At 41.6% G+C, this 26,923-nt stretch overlaps 1 protein-coding gene across 1 annotated transcript; it reads right to left on the minus strand.

Annotated features, from left to right (window-relative positions):
• Window positions 1–1,136: 1,136 nt before the first annotated feature.
• Window positions 1,137–2,936, minus strand: LOC110601305 (acyl-CoA-binding protein). The gene is made up of 4 exons (XM_021738396.2): window positions 2,779–2,936; window positions 1,682–1,799; window positions 1,546–1,608; window positions 1,137–1,440 (listed from the first exon to the last, which is right to left on the minus strand). Exons 1-4 carry the CDS (start codon window positions 2,788–2,790, stop codon window positions 1,358–1,360), a joined length of 276 nt encoding a protein of 91 aa, XP_021594088.1. The 5' UTR covers window positions 2,791–2,936; the 3' UTR covers window positions 1,137–1,357.
• Window positions 2,937–26,923: the final 23,987 nt, after the last annotated feature.

The raw sequence follows: 26,923 nt of genomic DNA on the forward strand, positions 1-26,923 counted from the left end.
TATTAAAAAATTTATTAATTAATCTTTCATTAATTTTATTTATTAAAAATTAAAAAAATTTAAAATATTATCAGTTGAAGAACTAATTAATTTATTTTTTATAAAATATAAGAGTAACTAATGAATTTTTGTTACTATAAAAACTAAATAGTATAATACTTAATGTCTAAAGTTAATAAAATACTGATTAGTAGATTTTTAATATCTCATAACTGTTTTAATGAGCTTTTTAATCTAATAGATTAAATAATAAATTTTATTAAATTTGAAAAATTAAATAGTTATTTTTCATTAAATATATAGTAAAAATTTATATATTTTAAAACTTTGTTAATACCAATAATAATAAATAAAAGGATAATTAAAATTGAAAATGTATATAGTTAACTTAATGTGTTTCAAATTTTATTATTTTTGAATAATTTTAATATATATTTTTTTACTTATAATAATTAAAATTTTAAAAATATTAAAATAAAAAGTTTATTTTTGTTAACGAGAGTAAAGCTTCATATATAATGCTTTTTTGTTATATTAAAATAAAATTATGAACAAAATAATTAATAATAAAAATTTAAATATGCTAAAAATTAGTCATATATTTCAAATTATAAGTGATCTTAAAATAATTTATTATTAAAAATCAATAATTTTAAGAAAAATAAAAAATTATTAATTTTGAAATTATTATTGCATTAAGGTTTCTTCTACTTATAATCTATATGATAATTAAATTATAATAATTATTTAAAATATATTTTAATAATAAAATTTTTTTGTATTAAATAATAAATATTAGTGAATAAAATTGCAAAATTATATTTACTATCATATTTATAATGTTTCTTTTATAATAATGAAATTAATTAAAGTAATATATATTTGTTTAATTTTATTTCATTATAACCTATTTTAGCTAACTTTAATTAGATATATTATTATGATAATCAAAGAAGAAATTTAATTTAATAGAATTAAGATAATAATAGTAATATTATTATATTATAGAAAAAAAATTATTTTATATATATATATATATAAAATAAATAATTATCACATTAACAAGAAACTAGTTACTAGGCGTAAAACAAACCCTGCATTGAAAAGAAAAGAACAGAAGAATCAATAGATAGATATGGAAATTAAAAATGGAAATTTGATAGGAACTTGCAAATTTTAAACACAACATTACAAACTAATTTAAATCCATTTTAGTACAAGTTTGAAATTAATTCAGAAAATACAGAAACAAGACAATACACCACTCCAGATAATTATTGAAATCTTTTTTTTTTTTTTTTTTTTTTTTTTTTTTCAATTATTTTGAGCATAAGGAAGGACGCATACATGGTCAAGACTAAGTAGAAGCAGCAGCGGCTTCCTCCTGCAACTGTTTAACCTTAGTGATATAGTCACTCATGGCTTCTTCCTTCGATTTGCCTGCCAAAACCAAAATTTCTTGATTGATGAAACTACAAAATTTCACCAGGGAATTAAAACAAACTTTTTATTGTTTATTGTCATTTGTTCCGAGTCAACAAATACCTTCAACAGCCTTCCATGCATCCCACTTTGCTCGGTCCCTCATGTTGAAAATTCCAGGACGACCTACAAATTAAATGTAAATTGAAAAGTTTGCAGGAAATTCCAGATTGGGAACTAATGAGACTAAAGTACTCACTGGTGTTCACTGGTCCAACAGTGGCTTGCTTATAAAGGCCATACAAAATAAGTTTGTTCTCATTTGTTGTATTTTCTGGAAGAGTCTTAGCTTTCTCAGCATACTCCTCAAATTCCTCCTGCAGAACATCAATTCAATTATTAACCCAATACACAAGGATTAACTTAAGGCATTTTGTTAGAACCAACTTCCACATAAAAGTACACACAACCTTTCCCAATTTCAATGGTTTGGGCAAATTCCCAACTATTCTCACTATGAAGAGAAATCAGGTCATCAAGTTAAAACCCAATAGCAGAAAATAGATAGAACTAGAGAAGAATGATGGGAAAAAGACCAAAAAAAAAAAAAGCTTTATATTTCAACAGATCGATGCCCCTTTTTTTTTGCTATTCAACACTACAAATGCATGTATAACTATTCACACCAAAATCATGTAATAACTACATGTAGGTCAAGCAATAGAGAGGACTGCTTAGGATTAGGAAAGACCCAAACATACCAAAAAAAGAAAAAGAAAAAGAAAGAAAGAAAGGACTGGGAGGGTGTCAAAGTATGAAGTTCATGAACATCTTATATGAGTTTCTAATCTTCACTAAATTTCGGAGACAAATAACCTATCAACAAGAAACTGTATTTAAAAAGATTGAAAAGTCGAACTCCTACTGAGTTCCTGGGTCTCAAGTGGTATTTCCAGCCTGTACCATTAAGGAACCAATAGAATTACTGAATAAAGATGGATGAGTCAAGAATACAAAAGAAAAGATGGAAAATCATGAATACATAATGATTAGATCCAGTATAGAATATTAATCAAAATTCAGAATAAAAACAGATTCTGAGAAAATTAAACAAAACAAACCCCAGTTTTCTTCAGCATGACAGAAGATTTAAATCGTACACAAGGACATACCCATCAGGCATAAACTTGAGATAAAACGGATTCGAACCGATTCTAAAGCACAATTTAATGAATCACAAAATCAGATCTAAACCACAAATAATAAGCAATTCAAGATCAAATAGACAGAGATGATAGATTGTACATTACAGATTTAGCCTAGTAGATAAAGAAGGGCCAGTGGTAGTAGCCTTACCTTCAAACCCATTTTGCTCTATGCTTTGCTGAAATGATCAAAGAAACGTTAATGGCAGAAGAAGTAGAGAGACGCGAGCTAGTTATTATATGCCATGCGAGTGAGGATGCACTCATGAATGTAAATGCTCATACATATTCGTAGTGTACTCCTTTTGGCTTTACACGTGGATAGTTTGGTAATCTGAGTGGTCAAGAAACTTTCGATATTTTCTAGGAGGTTTTTTTTTTTTTTTTTTTTTTTTTTTGCTGGAGAGCTGGCATGTCGGCTGAGATTGTCTTTCAAAGAAAACATTTTACTCGTTTAGACTAGAAATTTTCTGACTGAAATTTTTGTCATTTTAAAGTGAGTAAGAAATTTTCCAAAAAAAAAAAGGATAAATTACAGCTAGGCCACCAACATTTAGCAAATTAGCATAACCCACAAATTAATCTTTATTTTTATGTTTGTGTAACAATTAAATCTCTAAATTTATATTTCATTCAACACATTAGCTCTTCTATTAAAAATAAACCTATTTGCCGTTATCTTTTTTATTGACTAAGCTTTCATTTTTTTTAATTACCAAAAAGCCCTTATATGTTTAACAGAAACAACTCCTTCAGTTTTGGTAAAGAAAGGATTTTGTCTCTTTTAACATTGACCATCAAAATTTAGAAAAAAAAACTAGGCACCTTTGTCACCTGTAATTTTTTTTAAAAAACATATTTATCTCCATTACTAAAATCAAAATGATGATGTGACTGGAATAGAGTCATACTGCAATTGGTTAGGCTTGCAAGAAAAAGAACCTAAGGTGATGGGTGCCCACGGCGGCCACTCTTAGGGGTGAGCAGTATTCGGTTTAAATCGAAAAAACTGACCGAACCGAATTAATTTCAAAATTCGGTTCAGTTTTTTATTCAATTCGGTTCGGTTTTTAATTTTAAAAATTTCGGTTATTTCAGTTCGGTTCAGTTTTTATTAGAAAAAAATCAAAAAAATCGAATCGAACCGATTAATGATAATAATATGTTATTTTCAATAATATAGAGAAATTAAATTATATTAAAATTAAAATATTTTAATTAAATTTTAAAATATTAAAAATAAAGTGTAAAAAATAAAAAATTTATTAAAAATCAAAACCGATCAAACTGAACCGAATCAGACTGGTTCGGTTCGATTTGGTTTCTGACCAAAATCAGTTCGGTTCGATTTTTATAAATACTAAAATTTTAGTTTTCGGTTTATTCGGTTTGGTTCGGTTTTGAACCGAACCGACCGAATGCTCACCTCTAGCCACTCTGACGCTTAAGTCAGTAAGTTGAAGAGAAGGGTAAGTATAATTTTTATAACTCAAGAGTAGTTGTGTGAGAAAATAGTGTCCATCTGCATCTATGATCATTTCCCTTTTATATTATAAGAAAATGGGGGTAAATATCGCATTTCCTCATAATCTGGCATTGATGTGGCTGGCTATAAGGCAAAGGATCTTCACTGGCTAATTGATCGAAAATCTCGTGATCGCAAGCGTAAAGGACATCTACTGGATCGTAACTATTAACAATAACTTCCTTATAAAGTCTCGCCCTGAAGTTGAAAGGGCGAGTCTGTCCGGCCTGAGGCCAGCCTGTCCTGAGGCCGATCTAAAGCGCACGGGTCTTTTCTTCTCTCGGTTTCAAGCACCATGGTTGTCCGCACCTTTCCTTCTACGGGTGGGACTGCGTATAGATTTATCAGGTCCTTGCCACGTGTCATTGTCTTATGGTGACAGCTCACTGCCTATTTTAGGCGATTGTTGTGTAATATCAGAGATCCCCTGCTTGTATTCGATTCTTTAGATTCAAAGGTACTAGTTGTCTTCATGATCTGGGGCATATGGCTTGTTTAGGTTGGCCTTTCATACTCGTATCGCTTTGCCTTCCTTAGTGGTTTGGTCATGAAATGTCATGGTCTTAGAGTGTGAAAAATACCGACTGTGCGGCCTTAGTTTAGTCCATTGAATCATGTCAGCCTCTATCCGGGCTGAGCGCTCGATATCCTTGCTCTCTTTTACTTGCCCTGCCAACCAGTTAAGTCTAAGACCTTGTCTGGCAAAAAATCGATCCGAGTGATATAGTAATGTCTTGACGAGTTTTCGGAACCTCTCTAGCACCAACTAGCCTTGGCGATCATCTAGGCATTTTCTAGCACTATCGAGCTTCTAGCCCTAACCAGTTCTAGGGATCTTCCGAGCATCTTCTAGCCTTTGTGAGCTCCTTGCCCTTTTTCATTTCTAACGAGTTTCTGTGCATTTTTTCAGCTCTAATGAGCTTCCAGGCGTTCTTTAGCCCTTGTGAGCTCCTTGGCATTTTCCAACCCTGATGGGATGCCATGCCCTCACCAGCTCTAGGCATCTTCTAGCCCTTGCGAGCTTCTTGGCCTTTTTCAGCCTTGACGAGATGTCGTGCATTAGTTAGATTGTTGATAACCAATCTACTTTCAGTGTGTTCTCTTGGTCTTGAGAAGAAAGATAGGTAAGTTTTCAATTCCCTGTGGTTTCGATCCTTTCACCACACTATCTACAGTAGTTAGATTGTTGATAACCAAAAAGGTTAATTTTTAACCGGGCTCGACAACCGACTGTCAACAACATATTGCTAATTAACCCAATTAAATCCGTAATTGTTTAATTGGGTTAATAACAAGTAGCAATTAGTATATTCGTTTATGTTAAGGAATTAATAGATTTGATTTAAATAATTTGCGTGTTTTTATTGATTAAGTTTAGGTTTTTCTCTCTTAATGCAGTTGAGTAATTAAATCTACACGTGTGTTAGAATTATTAGTTAACTAGAAATTAATTTAAGCGCGAAGGGGATTAATTTAATCATAAGAAAGAATTGGTGGGATTCGCGTGTTTGACCACTACAACCAAACAATAAATAATAAAATGAATTATTTTTCTAATCGATGATCAACTGCAAAACACCTAAATTTGATTTTCTTCAGCTGAATTTTTAATTGATTATTTGTTTCTCAAATTTAATTGCATTATTTATTTTTCTTTTAAGTATTTTTAGCTTGCCCAAGACAAAAAAACTAATTTCATCAAAAACTCTCTTCTTCTCACTTTTTGTATTAAACTGCTCTTCTATTTCAACTAGTCATCTCAATTAAATAGACTTAAGGTCTCTGTGGAATCGATACTCACTTACCCTATCTACAAGTTCTTATTAAATCAAGAAAATGGAAGTAAATTTTAATTGACAAATTCGACACTTGTCATCTTGTAGTTCAAGACATGCTCCCGAGGGTTTCTCGTGCCGTCATATGTGGCCATTGGCGGCATCATGATTATTTTAGGAATGGTTTCTTGTTACACCCATCTCACGAATGGGGATGAGGTCAGAAATAGGGAGCTGTTATTCTCTCATGCCCTTAGTTTTGCTAAGAGTTGCTCCTTCATCCTCTCTAGTTTCTGGTCTACATTTGCCTCTTCTCTTTCGATTATTTTTTTAGGCAATATTTTCTCTCTAACTCTTCACTTTCTGATCTTCCTACTGGCTCAGAAGAATAGCTTTCGACTTCATCATTCTTGATAAGCTCCCTTGCCACTCAGTCCCTTGTTCTGGCCATAGGCTCATTTCTCTTGTTGCCTTCTCCATCTCCTTCACCTGTCCTCCTATTGCCCTGCCGAGGGATTTGGTGGTTTAGGGTAGGTTGAGGTTCGTTAATATTGAATCCTTCGACTATAGGCCGTACATTCAATGGGGTATTGAGTCCTCTTTGCTGCAAAATTTGCCCTAATCAATGTGCAATATTTTGGAGTTGAAGAGCCATATTTTGTAGCTCTTGGTCAGTCAAGGTGGTTCTAGCCATGGTCCCTACCGAGCTCGGCGAGGGGTTGAATAATATGGATGGCTGGTTCAATAAGGCTATAGGGCTGGAAAATGAAAACTATGGTCTTTCCTGAGTAGAACTCATGTCATTTGAGGTGTTTTCAGTGTAGTTTTCGCCGTGGTTGGCCATGTGGGTCTTAGTGGGTGTGATAAAAATGAGAACTTCGATGATGAAAAGATCTCCTTCATTCCCATAGACGGCCAAATTGATGATCTGAAATCCAATATAGAGAAAAAGGGGAGGGTATGTGTGTATAAGCTTGGTTTGAATGGTTCACGCCCTCTTCCTTTATTTTTTTCCTTTTATCCTCTAGTAACGTGTAACCATCACCCTGCTATAGTACCACATGTTGTTATCATGCAGAGCCGTACGTGTGGACATATTGCCCTTTTCTCCAACGTTAGGCGGCTATTTAATTCTCTCCGGCGCCTGTGCTGATATGATCCCGGATGTGGAGGGATCTGTTCTCTCACTAACCCATTAAGTCAGGTGAGTTGGATCTTTCTCCGTTGGGCTTGAACCCTGTTCTACCTGACCTGGACTGCGTGCTAGAGGACAGGTCTGCATATTGGGTTTTGATGGGATTACGGCCTAACTTTTCTACATGGACTCGACTACGACTCAGGCATCAAAGGCCCAACGGTCATTAATAGTTAACAATACTTATGTAGACATGCTTGTAATATAGTTAACAATACTATAACAATAATTATCTATAGGCCTGTAACACCCCTTACCCATCTATAAAATAGCTCAGTAAAGGATGCCACATACTATACTATATGCAATTATATATGTGGAGTTAAGTTAGCTTTTACATTATAACTTGTTCTTTAGTTTATTTAAATGCATGTTGATTCACAAACAATTTTAAATGGAGAAACTGCAAGAGTCTCCTCTGTTTATTAGCAATTATCCCTATGGCCAATAGTCATAAAATCTCAATATTTGCTCATTTCACATTATCAAATCCATAAATAGAACATAATAACTTAAAATAGTAAACACATTTGTATATATTTGTACTATTTTCACCGTTCATTTACAGACTCTTGATAGACTACTAATGTACATGCCAAACATAAACAATCTCTGTACAAATCTTGTGAATAACTGGTTATGATGATGTCTCTGTGCTGATGCAGAACCAGACCTCCTAACTGTTGCTTCCTCTATCTAATACCTGCGCATGGAAAGTCCAATGCGCTGAGCTTATGCCCAGTGGGTGAATAACAATATATATATGCATTCAAGTATAATAGGAATACTCATAACAGATATAATGAAATCATTTTATAAAAAGCAAGTGAAATTTTATGTATCAGTGGGTGAAAAGTGGACAAATCAGGTCATGAAATTTTATAACAGTACAGTCATTCATATTCTGGTAACCATCTTGTATGCATGCTAGCAAAGCATTAACAAGTCATATAATTAAATCTTAGCCCCCTATAAACTCTTCGTAGGATCAACTAGCTAGCTAAGGGAAAACTGTATCTGTATAGCACAAAGTGCCAAACTGTATGGCCTGGGGGCCGAATGCTGTGCCTGTATGGCTAAAAAGCTGGGAAACTGTATGACACGTAATGTGTCGAAAATATCATATCATGTAGCCCATTAGGGCGCAGTACTGCTAAACTGTATATGGCATGCCATACCCTTATGCTATCTCTGACTCCCACTGAGGTTTACTAGGGCCAAGCACCTCCCGATAACAACTTGATTCTGACTTGCTTATCACATTAGATGGTTTATTTTAAGATATATCTGTTTTCTCATTTGAGCTTTCTATGATTCAGTTATTACAGCTTAAAGATTTTAAAATACTATTACTGGTCATTCTTATTTTAACTCTATCTTTGCATGTATAACTCTATATGAAATGCAAGTTGGACATCTAAACACAACTTTTAGTGCTCTATCTATAAACCAATTGTGTGTCAAATGGCTATGGATACGCTAGCACCTCCCCTAATTAGCTCGAGGTTAAGCTAGCACCTCCCCTGAAGCTAATTACTCTAACTTTGGAATGGTACAATTTAAAGCTAAGCTAATGGTTGCTCTATTTCTATTTGTAGGTTTTGAAATGTGACAAGGCCAGGTTTCCAATTGGACATAATCATAAGAAACACCTTACTATAAATAAAATTGAAATTGAGAGCAAAAGAGCAGTTAATCCTAATAAAAAAAAATCTGAAATTCAACTATAACAATAATTATCTATAGGCCAAGTTTCCAATTGGACATAATCATAAGAAACACCCAACTAGAAATAAAACTGAAATTGAGAGCAAAAGAGCAACAAATTGAACATTTAATCCTAATAAAAAAAAATCTGAAATTCAATGAAACACCTTATTAGAAATAAAACTAACCTTGATTCAATAGCAAAGGAATGACAACTTCTAAACCAGATTGGAAATCATGGAACCAACATAAGAACTTCTACAATCCAATCGCCGGCAAAATTGAGAGGACTTGATTCTTTAGCTAAAGAGAAAACCTAAATCTTTGATGTCCCAAAAGCCCAATTTTATAAACTGTAATTTGGGTGATCCTTCTTTCTTGATATTGTCGGGTTCTTTCTCTTCCCTTGCTTCTTTCCATGTTTGAAAGTGGAGACTTTCCTTTTTCTCTCCTTTTTTTTTCTGAATAAAAACATAAATTTCATTAAACTTCAAGAACGATCAATTCAGAAATACAATTAGGAGGTGAGGAAAAAATCTCAACTAGGCCCGGAATACAATGGCTAACTCAAGCAAGCGCATGAGTTACACCATTAGCAGACCTACGAACAAAGTTAATAAAAATAGAATTCATCTCCGAGATAAGAGACTTACAATAAAAAATAAGACTACCAAATGATGACAAATCCTGGTAATTGGGATCAGTTATAGCTCAAACCAAAAGTTGAGCATCTGACTCCATAATAACTGATGACCAACCACCATCCTTGAGCCAGCTTAAAGCTTTCCTAAAAGCTATGGTCTCAACCGTAGAAGCATCAAAATTACCAAGAATTCATTGTTGACGTGCTGCAATAAACTCACCATTCCCTCCCCTTACGACACAACCCACTCCCATAGCCTGATGTAGGAATAATGCAACATCAACATTTAGCTTAAAACTTCCAATAGGTGGCTTTTTCCATTGGACGCAACCTGGAGCATTAACAACGAACTCCCTGCAACTTCTAGCCGCCCCTCAATTTTGAAGAAGAGACTTTGCACGCCTAATTACAACATGAGGTGGGCACCTTTTTTGCTTTCATACCACAGCGTTTCTATTCTCCCATGAAGCCCAAACTACCATAATAACCATGTGTAAAGTAGAAGCAGAAAATGAATTGCATACCCTGTAATACCCGGCTAGACTCCGGTATCGGAATTCCTACCGTCCGGTGGAATCTCGGATGTCGGAGACCTCTAGAAGGGTAAAACCATGATTTCATGAAATGTTTTAATGTTTTGATGATTTTAAGTAAAGAGGAAATGAGTTTTTGAATAAAAACAACCTTGGAGGAAAGCTCAGGTTCGGCCGCCGAAACTCAAAGTTCGGTCGCCGAACATGCAGGCATTTCGAGTGTGCCTTAGGCCCCCGAAGGCATAGGTTGAGGAAAGTCCAGGTTCGGCCGCCGAACCTCAAGTTCTGGGAGTTTTGCCTCTGTCTGGGAGTTTCGGCCGCCGAAAGTGCCGCCGAACATGCATGAGTTTCGCCTCTGTTTGGGAGTTTCGGCCGCCGAAGGTGCCGCCGAACCTGCCTGACTTTCGGCTCTGGAGGGACTTTTGGCCGCCGAACCTGCCGCCGAAAGTGCCCTATCCAGCCTTCCTTTGCATGTTTTGCATGAATGTTTTGAGGAGTTTTAGAGGGTTTTTGGGGGATGTTTTTAGAGTTATGTTATAGTATGTTGGTCCCTCATTTGAGTCCACCTGTGTAGGTTCGGACCCGAGGAACCGAGGACCTCAGCAGTGAGTCAGCTGCTTCAGTCAGTGTCAGAGCTAGCCAGAGGTGAGTGGAATAAATCTTATGCTTTTAAATAAATAAATCAGTTTTGAGCATGTTCATGCATCACATATGCCATGTGATATTTTAGGTTGTTTGCATTAGAAATCACGAATAATGTTGCATTGCATAATATGTTGTTGATGTGGATGAATGTTGAATGATCCATTAGCCCTCATATGTTATGACATGATGATATGATATGGAAGTCCAGACGTGGCCTGCACTACGCCCCTGGCACTATGTAAGAGAAAGACCGGACGTGGCCTGCACTACGCCCCCGGCACCATGGATTATGTATGTTATGTTATGTTATGTATAAGGGAAAGACCAGGTGTGGCCTGCACTACGCCACTGGCATGATTGGAATATGTAGAGGGCTAAATGGTGACAAGTTCATCCTTGATATGATTAGTTGTGATGTGATGCATTCCATGATAGCATGTGTTTTAAATGCTTTATGATTCTGCTCACTGGGCTCTAGTAGCTCACCCCTCTCCCAAATTCCCCAGGTTTGCAGGTACAGGGTAGACCAGGAGGTCAGCAAGAGTATTGAAGTCAGTTGTATGTAATAGATAGAATGTGGACATGATGAAATTGTAAAGTTATGAATAGTTATGTAATGAAATGACATTGAGGATTAGAGATTGTGCTTGACCCTATGTGTACGATATCCCTTTTTATACATGATCTTAGAAGTTTTGTAATGCTTATGTAACCAACTCAACACTTGTTATGCCACCCATTGGGGGCATTGATGAGATCCCACAGAGGGGTCAAGTTTATGATTATGGCTATGTTCAGTGCATGCACAGGTTGAGTTTGGTGTATGATAGAATGTATGAAAGAAAAGTTTTAAATTTTTATGTATGACTGTTGAGTATGTATGGGATTAAATAGGTTTACAGGTTACATGTCTGGCTTGCTACGGGTCCCGGCGGCCTTAAGCCGATCTGGATCCTAGCGCCGGTAGCGGTCCGATTTTCGGGTCATTACAGAATGGTATCAGAGCCCTAGGTTCATATGGTCGGACCTAGAGTGTCGGGCTCATAGATGTTATAGAAGGTCAAGCACAATAGGAGGGTCATGTCCACTAGGATAGGATGTGGAGTCCTGTCTTGTATGATGATGTGAAATGCCATGATTATATGCATGTGCATAAATGATATGCTATGATGTGTGATGCGGGTTCATGTATGCCCACATGAACCATATGATGCTAATGTTTATATGATGTGTACTGTTTTTCAGAAAACAGGATGAGAGGAACTCGTCGATCAGCAAGATTGACTGGAGTACCACCTGAGGATGAGGGCACGAGCGCCCATCCTCCAGCATTGCCTAGGGCAATGTCTAGTAGGTCTAACAGAGAAAGAGCAGTAAGAGACCCTAGAAGGTCTTTGGATCTGGGTAGAAGCAGATCAGTCAGAGGAACAGTTCAGGGAGGAGCGTCAGAGGACTTGGGGGATGATATGGATGTAGAGCAGAGGAGGGATGGCAGTTTGGGAGTTAGCATGTCAGAAGAGGGAATGAGAGAATCCCAAGGAGGCACTCAGGCCTCGGGATTTGTTCAGCCACCTTACTACCCACCCTCCTCACAAAACCCTGGGTATTCGATGGGAGGCACATCGGACTACCACAGCTTTAGCCCTTATCCCACACAGATGCCATACCCACCTTATTATCCACCATATTCACAATACCCAATGCATCCACCCCCACCTTACTATCCAAATCCAGCAAACCCTACCCCAGGGGATGCTGCACCTCCTCCTCCTCTAGCTGAACCAGCAGCCCCAGTTGCTCAACCTTCTAGACCTAGCTCAGCCAGTGGGAGCAAGGTCAAGATGACCGACTACATGAAGTTGGGTGCTCCCCAGTATGAAAAAAGGGATGACCCGTTTGTGTATCTTGAGAGGGTCAAGGTGATCACAGATGAGATTGGGGCTGATGATAGTAGAGCCATTCAGATGGCTGGGTTCACACTTAAGTGCAAGAAGGCACGAGAGTGGTTCAAGAATTATGTGAACCCGAAAGTGGATAGCATGTCTTGGGAAGAGTTTGCAAACGAGTTTGCAGGATGGGCTTTCCCAGATAGTTCAAGGGAGCTGAAGATGATAGAGTTTGAGCAGTTGAGGCAGACTGATGAGATGGGTGTAGAGGAGTTCACAGATAGATTTTTGGAATTGTTGCCATTTGCAGGGCAAAACCTTGATTCAGACCAGAAAAGGTCAAGGAGGTATATCATGAAACTCCACTCCAGATATTCCTCCTTGATCCAGTCAGCAGATAGGGAGAGCTTCCATGCCATAGTAGATATGGCCCAGAAAATGGAGGCCAGTGCCATCGTTCAGGGGACAGTTAAACAGTCAGTGGCACAGTCTTCTGGTTCTAAGACCCCAGGCTCTTCTTCAATGAGTGCAGCAGCTTCAGGTAGCAAGAAGTGGGACAGAGGTCCCAGAAAGTCTAAGAAGAACAAGTTCTGGAACAAGGTTAAGTCCAGTCTGGGACTAGGGAGTGGCTCAAGCTCTGGTGCGGATAATGCAGTTTGTGCAAGGTGTGGTAAGCCACACAAGGGAGTATGTCGGTGTAATACCTGGCTAGACTCCGGTATCAGAATTCCTACCGTCCGGTGGAATCTCGGATGTCGGAGACCTCTAGATGGGTAAAACTAGGGGTGAGCATTCGGTCGGTTCGGTTCAAAACCGAACCGAACCGACTAAACCGAAAACCGAAATTTTAGTTTTTATAAAAACCGAACCGAACCGATTTTGGTCAGAAACCGAATCGAACCGAACCGGTCTGATTCGGTTCGATTCGGTTCGGTTTGATCGGTTTCGATTTTTAATATTTTTTTAATTTTTTAAACCTTATTTTTAGTATTTTAAAATTTAATTAAAATATTTTAATTTTAATATAATTTAATTTCTCTATATTATTGAAAAAACATATTATTATTCCTAATCGGTTCGGTTCGGTTTTTTCGGTTTTTTTCTGATCAAAACCGAACCGAACCGAAATAACCAAAATTTCTGAAATTTAAAACCAAACCGAACCGAAATATATAAAAAACCGAACCAAATTTTCAAATCGGTTCGGTTCGGTCGGTTTTTTCGGTTTGAACCGAATTCTGCTCAGCCCTAGGTAAAACCATGTTTTTATAAAATGTTTTAATGCTTTTGATGATTTTAAGTAAAAAGGGAATGAGTTTTTGAATAAAAACAACCTTGGAGGAAAACCCAGGTTCGGCCGCCGAACCTCAAGTTCGGCCGCCGAACATGGCATGCATGCGGAGGCACATTCGGCCCCCGAACGTGGCCTGGACAGTCACTATAAAAGGGTCCCTTAGCCGAAAACGGGCGAGCTTTTCCCCATTTTCGGCCAAGGTGAGCTCTCCGTCGTCCCTCACCGATCTTTGATGTTTTTCCTCTAGATCTTTCAAGTTTTTCATTGTTTTAACTTTGTTTTGAAGATTTGAGCTTTTGAGCAAAGTTTTGGAGCTTTGAGGTTCAAGAACTCAGATCTCTCCCAACTTCAAGTTTGGTCGCCTCTACTCTCGATCTTCAAGAGGTAAGAGTCGATCTCTAGCTTATATTATGTTTTAAGTAAGTTTTATGAAGTTCATGGGGGTAGAATGCATGTTTAGGTTATAGTTATGTTTATGGGTATAAATGTATGTTCATGAACAATGTGGCTTGTAATGTGTGTTTGATGTGTTGTAGTTGGGGTTTAAGGTAGTTTGAGACCCCTAGGAGCTTGTATGCATGTTTTGGTTGAGCTTAATGCGTGATGGTTTGAGTTTGGAGGCATTTGTGCATGTTTGAACCAAGTTTCTGCCCTTTGGGAGAAACCAGGTTCGGCAGCCGAAGGGACTTTCGGCCGCCGAACCCTCTTGTGGAGGCAGCCTTCAGCTGCCGAAGCTTGCCCCCGAAAGGAGACTTTCGTCTCTGTCTGGGAGTTTCGGCCGCCGAAAGTGCCGCCGAACATGCATGAATTTCGCCTCTGTCTGGGAGTTTCGGCCGCCGAAGGTGCCGCCGAACCTGCCTGACTTTCGGCTCTGGAGGGACTTTCGGCCGCCGAACCTGCCGCCGAAAGTGCCCTGTCCAGCCTTCCTTTGCATGTTCTTGCATGGATGTTTTGAGATGTTTTAGGGGGTTTTTGGGGGATGTTTTTAGAGTTATGTTATAGTATGTTGGTCCCTCATTTGAGTCCACCTGTGTAGGTTCGGACCCGAGGAACCGAGGACCTCAGCAGTGAGTCAGCTGCTTCAGTCAGTGTCAGAGCTAGCCAGAGGTGAGTGGAATAACTCTTATGCTTTAAATAAATAAATCAGTTTTGAGCATGTTCATGCACCACGGATGCCATGTGATATTTTAGGATGCTTGCATTAGAAATCACGAATATGTTGCATTGCATAATATGTTGTTGATGTGGATGAATGTTGAATGATCCATTAGCCCTCATATGTTATGATATGATGATATGGTATGGAAGTCCATATGTGGCCTGCACTACGCCCCTGGCACTATGTAAGAGAAAGACCGGACGTGGCCTGCACTACGCCCCCAGCACTATGGATTATGTATGTTATGTTATGTTATGTATAAGAGAAAGACCAGATGTGGCCTGCACTACGCCCCTGGCATGATTGGATTATGTAGAGGGCTAAATGGTGACAAGTTCATCCTTGATATGATTAGTTGTGATGTGATGCATTTCATGTTATCATATGTTTTAAATGCTTTACTATTCTGCTCACTGGGCTCTAGTAGCTCACTCCTCTCCCAAATTCCCCAGGTTTGCAGGTACGGGTTAGACAGAGAAGTCAAGAGGAGTAAGGAAGTCTTATGTATGTAATAGTTAGATTGTGGACATGACAGATTGTATAATGATGTTTGGATATGTAATGTAATGATATTGAGGTTAGAAGTCTGGTTGACCATAGTATAATGTAATCCCTTTTCGAATCATGATCTTAATGTTATTGATGTCCATGTTTAGCCAACTCAACACTTGTTATGCCACCCATTGGGGGCATTGATGAGATCCCACTGAGGGGTCAAGTTTATGATTATGTATATGTTCAGTGCATGCACAGGTTGAGTTTGGTGTATGATAGAATGTATGAAAGAAAAGTTTTAAATTTTTATGTATGATTGTTGATCATGTATGGGATTAAACAGGTTTATAGGTTTCATGTCAGGCTTGCTACGGGTCCCGGCGGCCTTAAGCCGATCTGGATCCTAGCGCCGATAGCGGTTCGATTTCCGGGACGTTACAATCGGTTCGGGACGACAGCCTGTTACAGATGTGGTCAGGAGGGGCATATGGCTCGAGAATGTCCAAGAGCAGTATCGATGGCTCAGTCCCAGCAGACAGCTTCAGGTAGTGTAGCGCAGCCAGCAGCTCCAGCCATGACTCAGGCCAGTGGCAGAGGCAGAGGGAGAGGGACAGCCTCTTCTTCAGCGGGTTTCAGAGGTGAAGGTCCATCAGCCCCAGCACGGATCTTCACGATGACTCAGCAGGAGGCAGATGCATCTAACATCGTGGTGGCAGGTAACTTAGTCATTGGTTGTTCAGATGTGTATGCCTTGATGGACCCGGGCGCATCTCACTCTTTTATTGCACCGAGAGCCGTCCAGAGGTTAGGGTTGATGATCTCTGAGTTAGAGTGTCCTCTCTGGGTCAGTGGACCCAAGTGTGATCCATCTGTGGCAGAGTCAGTCTGCCAGTGTAGTCCTGTGTTTGTTGAGGGAAGATGCTTGTCCGCCGGCCTTGTGGTTCTAGACTTGACAGATTTTGACGTCATTCTAGGGATGGACTGGTTATCTACCCATGGTGCTACCTTGGACTGCAGGGACAAGGTAGTCAGGTTCAGAGGTCAGGATGGGTCAGAGGTAGTCTTCAGAGGAGACAGGAGGGGTACACCTAGAGGTCTGATATTAGCTCTTCAGGCTCATAGGTTGCTTAAGAGGGGATGTCAGGGGTATTTGGCCCATGTGAGAGAGCTTAACAGTCAGGTTAGAGAGCCCGCCTCGGTGCCAGTGGTTAGAGAGTTTCTAGACATCTTCCCAGACGAGTTGCCAGGTTTACCACCTGCTAGGGAGATAGAGTTCGAGATAGAATTGATGCCTGGAACCCGACCGATATCTATCCCTCCCTACAGGATGGCTCCAGCGGAGTTGAAGGAATTGAAAGAACAGTTGCAAGAGCTGGTAGACAAGGGCTTCATCCGACCGAGTACCTCACCCTGGGGTGCTCCAGTCTTGTTTGTCAGAAAGAAGGATGGATCCCTTAGACTTTGTATCGACTACAGACAGTTGAACAAAGTCACTACCAAGAATAAGTACCCTTTGCCAAGGATCGACGATCTATTCGACCAGCTAGCAGGAGCGGGTTGTTTCTCCAAAATAGATCTGAGATCTGGGTACCATCAGCTGAGGATCAGAGAAGAAGATGTGCCAAAGGCAGCTTTCAGGACCAGATATGGGCATTTTGAGTTCCTTGTGATGCCGTTCGGGTTAACCAACGCCCCTGCAGCATTCATGGATCTCATGAACAGAGTGTTTAGTCAGTACCTGGATCACTTTGTTATTGTCTTCATAGATGATATCTTAGTGTATTCCAGGAATGCAGAGGAGCATGCCCATCATCTGAGGTTGGTTCTGCAGACCTTGAGGGAACATGGCTTGTATGCCAAGTTCTCCAAGTGTGAGTTCTGGCTGAGGAGCATTTCCTTTTTGGGGCATGTAGTGTCAGGGAATGGAATAGAGGTGGACCCTAAGAAGGTAGAAGCTGTGGCTAACTGGCCTAGACCCACTTCAGTAACAGAGATCAGGAGTTTCTTGGGTTTAGCAGGTTACTACAGGAGGTTCGTTCAGGACTTCTCAAAGATTGCAGCCCCTCTGACCAGACTAACCAGGAAGAATCAAAAGTTTGTGTGGACCGACCAGTGCGAAGAGAGTTTTGAAGAGCTTAAGAAGAGGTTGACTTCAGCACCAGTTTTAGCTCTGCCATCTAGTGATGAGGACTTTACAGTCTTTTGTGATGCGTCCCGTGTGGGACTGGGTTGTGTACTAATGCAGAGTGAGAGGGTGATTGCTTATGCTTCTAGGCAACTAAAGAAGCATGAGTTGAATTACCCCACACATGACCTTGAGATGGCTGCAGTAATCTTTGCACTCAAGATGTGGAGGCACTACCTCTATGGGGTAAAATGTGAGATCTTCACAGATCATAAAAGCCTGCAGTACATCCTAAGTCAAAGAGATTTGAACTTGAGATAGAGGAGATGGGTAGAGCTGCTGAGTGACTATGATTGCAAGATTCAGTATCATCCGGGTAAGGCGAATGTTGTGGCAGACGCCCTAAGCCGGAAGTCACTAGGCAGTTTATCCCACATATCGGCAGAGAGGAGGCCAGTGGTGAAGGAGTTTTACAAGCTCATTGAGGAAGGTCTACAGTTGGAGTTGTCTGGTACAGGTGCTTTGGTAGCCCAGATGAGAGTGGCACCCGTGTTTCTGGAGCAGGTGGCTCAGAAACAGCATGAGGACCCAGAGTTAGTGAAGATTGCCAGGACTGTTCAGTCAGGCTAAGATAGTGAGTTCAGATTCGACAGCAAAGGGATCCTCCGCTATGGGAGCAGACTATGTGTACCAGATGACATAGGGCTAAAGGGAGACATTATGAGAGAGGCTCATAATGCAAGATACAGCGTTCACCCCGGAGCCACTAAGATGTATCAAGATTTGAAAAAGTTTATTGGTGGCCAGCGATGAAGAAAGAAGTGGCACAGTTTGTGTCAGCCTGCGAAGTGTGTCAGAGGGTGAAGCTGGAACATCAAAAGCCGGCTGGAATGCTTAACCCGCTACCTATTCCAGAGTGGAAATGGGAGAATATAGCTATGGACTTCGTAGTGGGGTTACCGGCGGCGTCCAACAGATTGGACTCCATATGGGTGATTGTGGACAGACTCACCAAATCTGCTCACTTCATCCCTATCAGGAGTGGCTACTCTGTGGACAAGTTGGCGCAGGTATATGTGGATGAGATCGTCAGGCTGCATGGGGTTCCTATTTCGATAGTGTCGGATAGAGGGCCCCAGTTCACCTCCAGATTTTGGTGGAGTCTGCAGAATGCTATGGGTACTAGATTGGATTTCAGTACTGCCTTCCACCCCCAGACGGACGGACAGTCCGAAAGGACCATCCAGACAATAGAGGATATGCTCAGAATGTGCGTGCTGGACTTTGGCGTTTCTTGGAGGCAACATCTACCTTTGATGGAGTTTGCCTACAATAACAGCCATCATGCTAGCATCGGGATGGCTCCATATGAAGTTTTGTATGGAAGGAAGTGCAGATCACCTGTTTGCTGGGAAGAAGTTGGAGAAAAGGCCTTGGCAGGGCCTGAACTAGTAGAGATCACCAGCAGGGTGGTGCCCATAATCAGAGAGAGGATCAAGACTGCTGCAAGCAGACAGAAGAGTTATGCAGATATCCGCAGAAGGCAAGTAGAGTTTCAGGAGGGGGATTTGGTATTGCTCAAAGTGTCTCCAATGAAAGGGGTGATTCGATTCGAGAAGAAAGGTAAGCTGGCTCCACGGTACATCGGACCCTTTGAAGTCTTGTAAAAGATTGGGAATGTATCGTACAAGCTAGATTTGCCTGCTTCAATGGCAAGAATCCATCCGGTTTTCCATGTTTCAATGTTGAGGAAATTTGTGTCAGATCCGGGCAAGGTTCTTAGTGAGCCTGATATGGAGATCCAAGAGGATCTCACCTATGTTGAGCAGCCAGTGCGGACCATAGACACCCAGATCAGAAAGCTGAGAAACAAGGAAATCCCGATGGTGAAAGTCCTTTGGAACCACCACAATATGGAAGAGTGCACCTGGGAGACACGGGAGTCCATGCTCCAGCAATACCCCTATCTTTTCTAAGGTTAGTTCCCTGTGAGTTTTATGTGCCTTGCATGTTTGTTATGTGTATGCCATGCTATGTGTTAGTTGAGGAACATTCGGGGACGAATGTTCTTAAGGGGGGGAGAATGTAATACCCGGCTAGACTTCGGTATCGGAATTCCTACCGTCCGGTGGAATCTCGGATGTCGGAGACCTCTAGAAGGGTAAAACCATGTTTTCATGAAATGTTTTAATGTTTTGATGATTTTAAGTAAAGAGGAAATGAGTTTTTGAATAAAAACAACCTTGGAGGAAAGCTCAGGTTCGGCCGCCGAAACTCAAAGTTCGGCCGCCGAACATGCAGGCATTTCGGGTGTGCCTTAGGCCCCCGAAGGCATAGGTTGAGGAAAGTCCAGGTTCGGCCGCCGAACATGGCATGCATGTGGAGGCACGTTCGGCCCCCGAACGTGGCCTGGCCAGCCACTATAAAAGGGTCCCTTAGCCGAAAACGGGCGAGTTTTTCTCCCCATTGTCGGCCAAGGTGAGCTCTCCGCCGTTCCTCACCAATCCTTGAGTTTTTCCTTCAAATCTTTCAAGATTTTCACAAGTTTTTGCTTTGTTTTGAAGATTTTCGAGTTTAAAGCAAGTTTTGGAGCTTTGAGGTTCAAGAACTCAAAAATCTCCCACCTTCGAGTTTAGGACGTCTCTCTCTCGATCTTCAAGAGGTAAGAGCCGATCTTAAGCTCATTTCATGTTTAAAGTAAGTTTTATGCAAGATCTATGGGGTAGAATGCATGTTTAGCTCATAGTTAGGTTTTTGAGTTTATGTTGTGTTTTTGAACAATGTGTTGTTGTTGTGTGTTGTAGTTGGGGTTTAAGTTAGTTTGAAGCCCCTAGGAGCCAATGTATGTATATTTGCATGATTTGAATAAGTTATATGCATGTGGGAAGTTTTGGAGGCAAATATGCATAGAAGAGCTGAGTTTCTGCCATTCTGGGAGAAACCAGGTGTAACAGCCCGGACGTGATCCCCGGCACTGTTACCGTTCACGGCCCAGGGCTATCCCTCGCCTGGCCTCTTGCCACCTCGGGCTTTCCACTGGCGTCGTGAACAGCTCTTAACATCCATTCACCCTCACGGGTTCCTGGCAGGATTTGTCCCCTTGGGTTCTTGCATCGAATGCATCCTTCCCCAAGTGGATTTGGCCCAAATTTCCCTTTGGAAATTAGGTCGCCTCCCCCACTACTCGAACCCTTGACCTCCCACTTTAAGGGAATAGTCTAGTGAGAGTGAGTAGCAATTGTTCCAATAACGAACCGAAAATCGGACCGCTACCGGCGCTAGGATCCAGATCGGCTTAAGGCCGCCGGGACCCGTAGCAAGCCTGACATCTAACCTGTAAACCTGTATAATCCCATACATGATCAACAACATACATAAAAATTAAAACTTTTCTTTCCATATACATCAACCATACTCAACCTGTGCATGCACTGTATATAACATAACTCATAAACATTGATCCCTCTGTGGGATCTCATCAGTGCCCCCAAATGGGTAACATAACATATGTCGAGTTGGTTTACATAAACATCATAAAATCTCTAAGATCATGTATTAAAAGGGATAACAACATTCTATGGTCAAGCACACCTCTAATATCCATAAACATCATTACATAACTATACTGTACTTTTACATTACATCGTACTACGATTTGTTATGTCCACATTCTATCTATTACACAACAAGCTTTTCTCTAACCGACCTCCTCTTCTATCCTGTACCTGTAAGCCTGGGGGTAAAAGGGAGAGGGGTGAGCTAAAAGCCCAGTGAGTAGGACTATAGAAAAACATATTAACACTATGCTCCATGAAATGTATCATAACACAGACAATTCACATAAGGGCTGGGTGAACTTGTCACCAATTAGTCCAAGCTAACTCTGTGCCAGGCCGTAGCATGGGGTCCTGGTCTTCCTGTCATAACATACATTACTTACCATTGTCCCAGGGCCTCCTCTGGGCTCCTAGTCTTCGAGTCCCATAACCGTGCCAGGCCGTAGAATGGGGTCCTGGTCTTTCCTTACTCTGTGCCAGGCCGTAGAATAGGGTCCTGGTCTTCCTGTCATGGACTAATTGGGTCATCCAATATTCACCCACATCAACAACAATCGATGCAATGCGGCATATTCGTGAAACTAATGCAATCATCCTATTGCATAATCATGATGCATGAAACATGATAAAACATTTAATCTCTCAATTTAAAAGATTTAAGTTTAGTTTCACTCACCTCTTGCTGACTCTGACAACACCGAAGCAGCTGAACTCACTGCTGGGGTCCTCGGTTCCTCGGGTCCGAACCTACACAGGTGGACTCAAATGAGGGACCAAACATACCTGAACATAACTATAAACTACTCCCCAAAAACCCCCTAAAACATCATGAAACAACCATACAAAATCATGCAAAGGAGGCCTGGACAGGGCACTTTCGGCAGCAGGTTCGGCGGCCGAAAGTCCCTCCAGAGCCGAAAGTCAGGCAGGTTCGGCGGCACCTTCGGCGGCCGAAACTCCCAGACAGAGACGAAACTCATGCATGTTCGGCGGCACTTTCGGCGGCCGAAACTGCTAGACAGAGACGAAAGTCTCCCTTTCGGGGGCAAGCTTCGGCAGCCGAAAGGCTGCCTCCCCAGCCATGTTCGGCGGCCGAAAATCCTTCGGCTGCCGAACCTGGTTTCTGCCAAAGGGCAGAAACTTGGCTCCCTTTGCACATTTCGTCTCCAAACTTATCAAACATGCATCAAACCTATTCTACAACACACAACACAAGCATAGATGTTCCTAGGGGCCTCAAACCAACATAAACCCCATCTACAACACATCAAGAAACTCACCTTGTTCATGAACATACATTTATACCCATAAACTCCAAAAACATAACCATAACCTAAACATGCATTCGATCCCATAGATCTACTTAAAACTTACTTAAAACATGCAATGAGCTTAAGATCGGCTCTTACCTCTTGAAGATCGAGAGAGAGACGACCTAAACTCGAAGTTGGGAGAGATTGGATTCTTGAACCTCCAAACTCCAAAACTTTGCTCAAAAGCTTTAATCTTCAAAACAAAGTTAAAACAAATGAAAATCTTGAAAGATTTAGAGGAAAAACATCAAAGATGGGTGAGGGACGGCGAAGAGCTCACCTTGGCCGAAAATGGGGAAAAAGCTCGCCCGTTTTCGGCTAAGGGACCCTTTTATAGTGGCTGGCCAGACCACGTTCGGGGGCCGAATGTGCCTCCGCATGCATGCCATGTTCGGCGGCCGAACTTGGGGTTCGGCGGCCGAACCTGGACTTCCCTCACTTATGCTTTTGGGGGCCTAAAGCACACCCGCAACGCATGCATGTTCGGCGGCCGAACTTAAGGTTCGGCTGCCGAACCTGAGTTTTCCTCCAATGCTATTTTCATGCAAAAACTCATTTTCTTTCATGCTTAAAACATCAAACACATTAAAAAATTTCATAAAAACATGGTTTTACCCTACTAGAGGCTTCCGACATCCGAGATTCCACCGGACGGTAGGAATTCCGATACCGGAGTCTAGCCGGGTATTACATTCTCCCCCCTTAAGAACATTCGTCCCCGAATGTTCCTCAACTAGCACAAGCATAGAGTCATCACATCATACACATAAAACGCATAGAGGCTAACCTTAAAAGAGATGAGGATATTGCCGGAGCATAGACTCTCGTGTCTCCCAAGTGCATTCTTCCATATTGTGGTGGTTCCAAAGGACCTTCACCATCAGGATTTCCTTGTTCCTTAGCTTTCTGATCTGGGTGTCTAGGATCCGTACCGGCTGCTCAACATAGGTGAGATCCTCTTGGATCTCCACATCAGGCTCACTAAGAACCTTGCCCGGATCTGACACAAATTTCCTCAACATTGAAACATGGAAAACCAGATGGATTCTTGCCATAGAAGCAGGCAAATCTAGCTTATACGACACATTCCCAATCTTCTGTAAGATTTCAAAGGGTCCGATGTATCGTGGGGCTAGTTTACCTTTCTTCCCGAAGCGAACCACTCCCTTCATTGGAGACACCTTGAGCAATACCAGATCCCCCTCCTGGAACTCTACTTGCCTTCTGCGAATGTCTGCATAACTCTTCTGTCTGCTTGCAGCAGTCTTGATTCTTTCTCTGATTAAGGGTACCACCCTGCTGGTGATCTCTACTAGCTCAGGCCCTGCCAAGGCCTTTTCTCCAACTTCCTCCCAGCAAACAGGTGACCTGCACTTCCTCCCATATAAAGCTTCATATGGAGCCATCCCGATGCTAGCATGATGGCTGTTATTGTAGGCAAACTCCACCAAAGGTAGATGATGCCTCCAAGAACCGCCAAAGTCCAGCACACACATTCTTAGCATATCTTCTATGGTCTGGATGGTCCTTTCTGACTGTCCGTCTGTCTGTGGATGGAAGGCAGTGCTAAAATCCAACCTGGTACCCATGGCATCCTGCAGACTCCGCCAAAACCTGGAGGTGAACTGGGGTCCTCTATCTGACACTATAGAAACAGGAACCCCATGCAGTCTGACTATCTCTTCAACATACACCTGCGCCAATTTGTCCACAGAATAGCCACTCCTGACAGGGATGAAGTGAGCAGATTTGGTAAGTCTGTCCACAATCACCCATATAGAGTCCAATCTGTTGGACATCGCCGGTAACCCCACTACGAAGTCCATAGCTATATTCTCCCATTTCCACTCTGGAATAGGTAGCGGGTTAAGCATTCCAGCCGGCTTCTGATGTTCCAGCTTCACCCTCTGACACACCTCGCAGGCTGACACAAACTGTGCCACTTCTCTCTTCATAGCTGGCCACCAATAAACCTTTTTCAGATCCTGATACATCTTGGTGGCCCCGGGGTGAATGCTGTATCTTGCATTATTAGCCTCTCTCATAATGTCCCCCTTTAGCCCTATGTCATTTGGTACACACAAACGACTCCCATAGCGGAGGATCCCCTTATTGTCAAATCTGAACTCACTGTCCTTGCCTGACTGAACGGTCCTGGCAATCTTCACTAACTCTGGGTCCTCATGCTGTTTCTGAGCCACTTGCTCCAGAAACACGGGTGTCACTTTCATCTGAGCAACCAAGGCACCTGTACCAGATAACTCCAACTGTAGACCTTCATCAATGAGTTTGTAAAACTCCTTCACCACTGGTCTCCTCTCTGCCATGATGTGGGATAGACTGCCTAGTGACTTCCGGCTTAGGGCGTCTGCCACGACATTTGCCTTACCCGGATGATACTGAATCTTGCAATCATAGTCACTCAGCAGCTCCACCCATCTCCTCTGTCTCAAGTTCAAATCTCTTTGACTCAGGATGTACTGCAGGCTCTTATGATCTGTAAAGATCTCACATTTTACCCCATAGAGGTAGTGCCTCCACATCTTGAGTGCAAAGATTACTGCTGCCATCTCAAGGTCATGTGTGGGGTAATTCAACTCATGCTTCTTTAGCTGCCTCGAAGCATAAGCAATCACCCTCTCATTTTGCATCAGTACACAACCCAGTCCCACACGGGACGCATCACAAAAGACTGTAAAGTCCTCATCACTAGATGGCAGAGCTAAAACTGGCGCTGAAGTCAACCTCTTCTTAAGCTCTTCAAAACTCTCTTCGCACTGGTCGGTCCACAGAAATTTCTGATTCTTCCTGGTTAGTCTGGTCAGAGGAGCTGCTATCTTCGAGAAGTCCTGAACGAACCTCCTGTAGTAACCTGCCAAACCCAAGAAACTCCTGATCTCCGTCACTGAAGTGGGTCTAGGCCAGTTAGCCACAGTTTCTATCTTCTTGGGGTCCACCTCTATCCCATTCTCTGACACTACATGCCCCAAGAACGAAATGCTCCTCAGCCAGAACTCACACTTAGAGAACTTGGCATACAAGCCATGTTCCCTCAATGTAACAGCCCGCTTACCGGACCATTACCGGCACTAGGATCCAGATCGGCTTAAGGCCGCCGGGACCCGTAGTAAGCCTACTGTCAACTCTGTGTACCGGATAAATCCCATACATGATCATACTTAAGCTTAAAACTGTGACTTACTCTTTTTTTTTTTCTTTGCTTGACTATCTTTTCTTTCTGTATAACTTCCACTAAGCCTGGACTATGCATGAGAAGGCTGGCCTGGGCACTTTCGGCGGCTGGTTCGGCGGCCGAAACCTCCCTCCAGAGACGAAACTCATGCATGTTCGGCGGCACCTTCGGCGGCCGAAAGTCTCGTCCAGAGACGAAACTCATGCACTTTCGGCGGCCGAACCTTGCTTCGGCGGCCGAACCTGGATTCTCCAGAAAGGCAGAATCCGAGCACAACTCATGCTCTCAGCCTCCAAACTCCTAGCAAACACCCATAACATGCATACCAACACTTCTCAACTAACATATCACATAACTCATGCATATAGAGGCCTAAAAACTAGCTCAAGCCTCAAAAACAACCACAAAACTCATAGAAACTCATATGTTCAACATATGCTCAAACTCATGCTTATACCCCAAAACATGCCATAAAACTCTCCAAAACTTCTTAAAACTTGCTTTAAACATAAGGGGAGGTGAGGATCCATGCTTACCTCTTGACGACCTAGAGGATTGATGATCCAAGCTTGGAGATAGGAGAAAACTCAATCAAACTCTCCAAGTGCTCAACTTTGCTTCCTTTTGCTCAAATCTCTAAAACAAAGCTCAAATCAAGTTAAAACATGCAAGATTTGAGGAAAACATGAGAAATCATACCAAGGAGAGCTTGAACCTACCTTTGACCCAAAAACAGAGCGTTTAACACTCAAGTCTCGGGCAAAGGGGCTTTTGTAGTGGCCAACCGACTCTTCCTTCGGCGGCCTAACGTGCATGCGAAACCATGCAACTTTCGGCGGCCGAACTTCACCTTCGGCGGCCGAACCTGGCTTTTGTCCCCTTGGCCTTTTCATTGCAAAACTCAATTTTCTTAACTCAAAACATGCAAACATGTTAAAAACACTTAAAAACATCTTAAAAACTTTTCTTATACCCTTAAGGCAAGCTCCGACATCCTCGAATCCCGACTTCCAACGGAAAATCCGCCGGAACGTAGGAAATTCCGATACCGGGGTCTAGTCGGGTATTACACTCAAGGTCTGTAGAACCAACCTCAGATGATGGGCATGCTCCTCTGCATTCCTGGAATACACCAAGATATCATCTATGAAGACAATAACAAAGTGATCCAGGTATTGACTAAACACTCTGTTCATGAGGTCCATGAATGCTGCAGGGGCGTTAGTTAACCCGAACGGCATCACAAGGAAC

This window comes from Manihot esculenta, chromosome 15 (assembly GCF_001659605.2).
Source record: "Manihot esculenta cultivar AM560-2 chromosome 15, M.esculenta_v8, whole genome shotgun sequence".
Taxonomy (NCBI): Eukaryota; Viridiplantae; Streptophyta; class Magnoliopsida; order Malpighiales; family Euphorbiaceae; genus Manihot; species Manihot esculenta.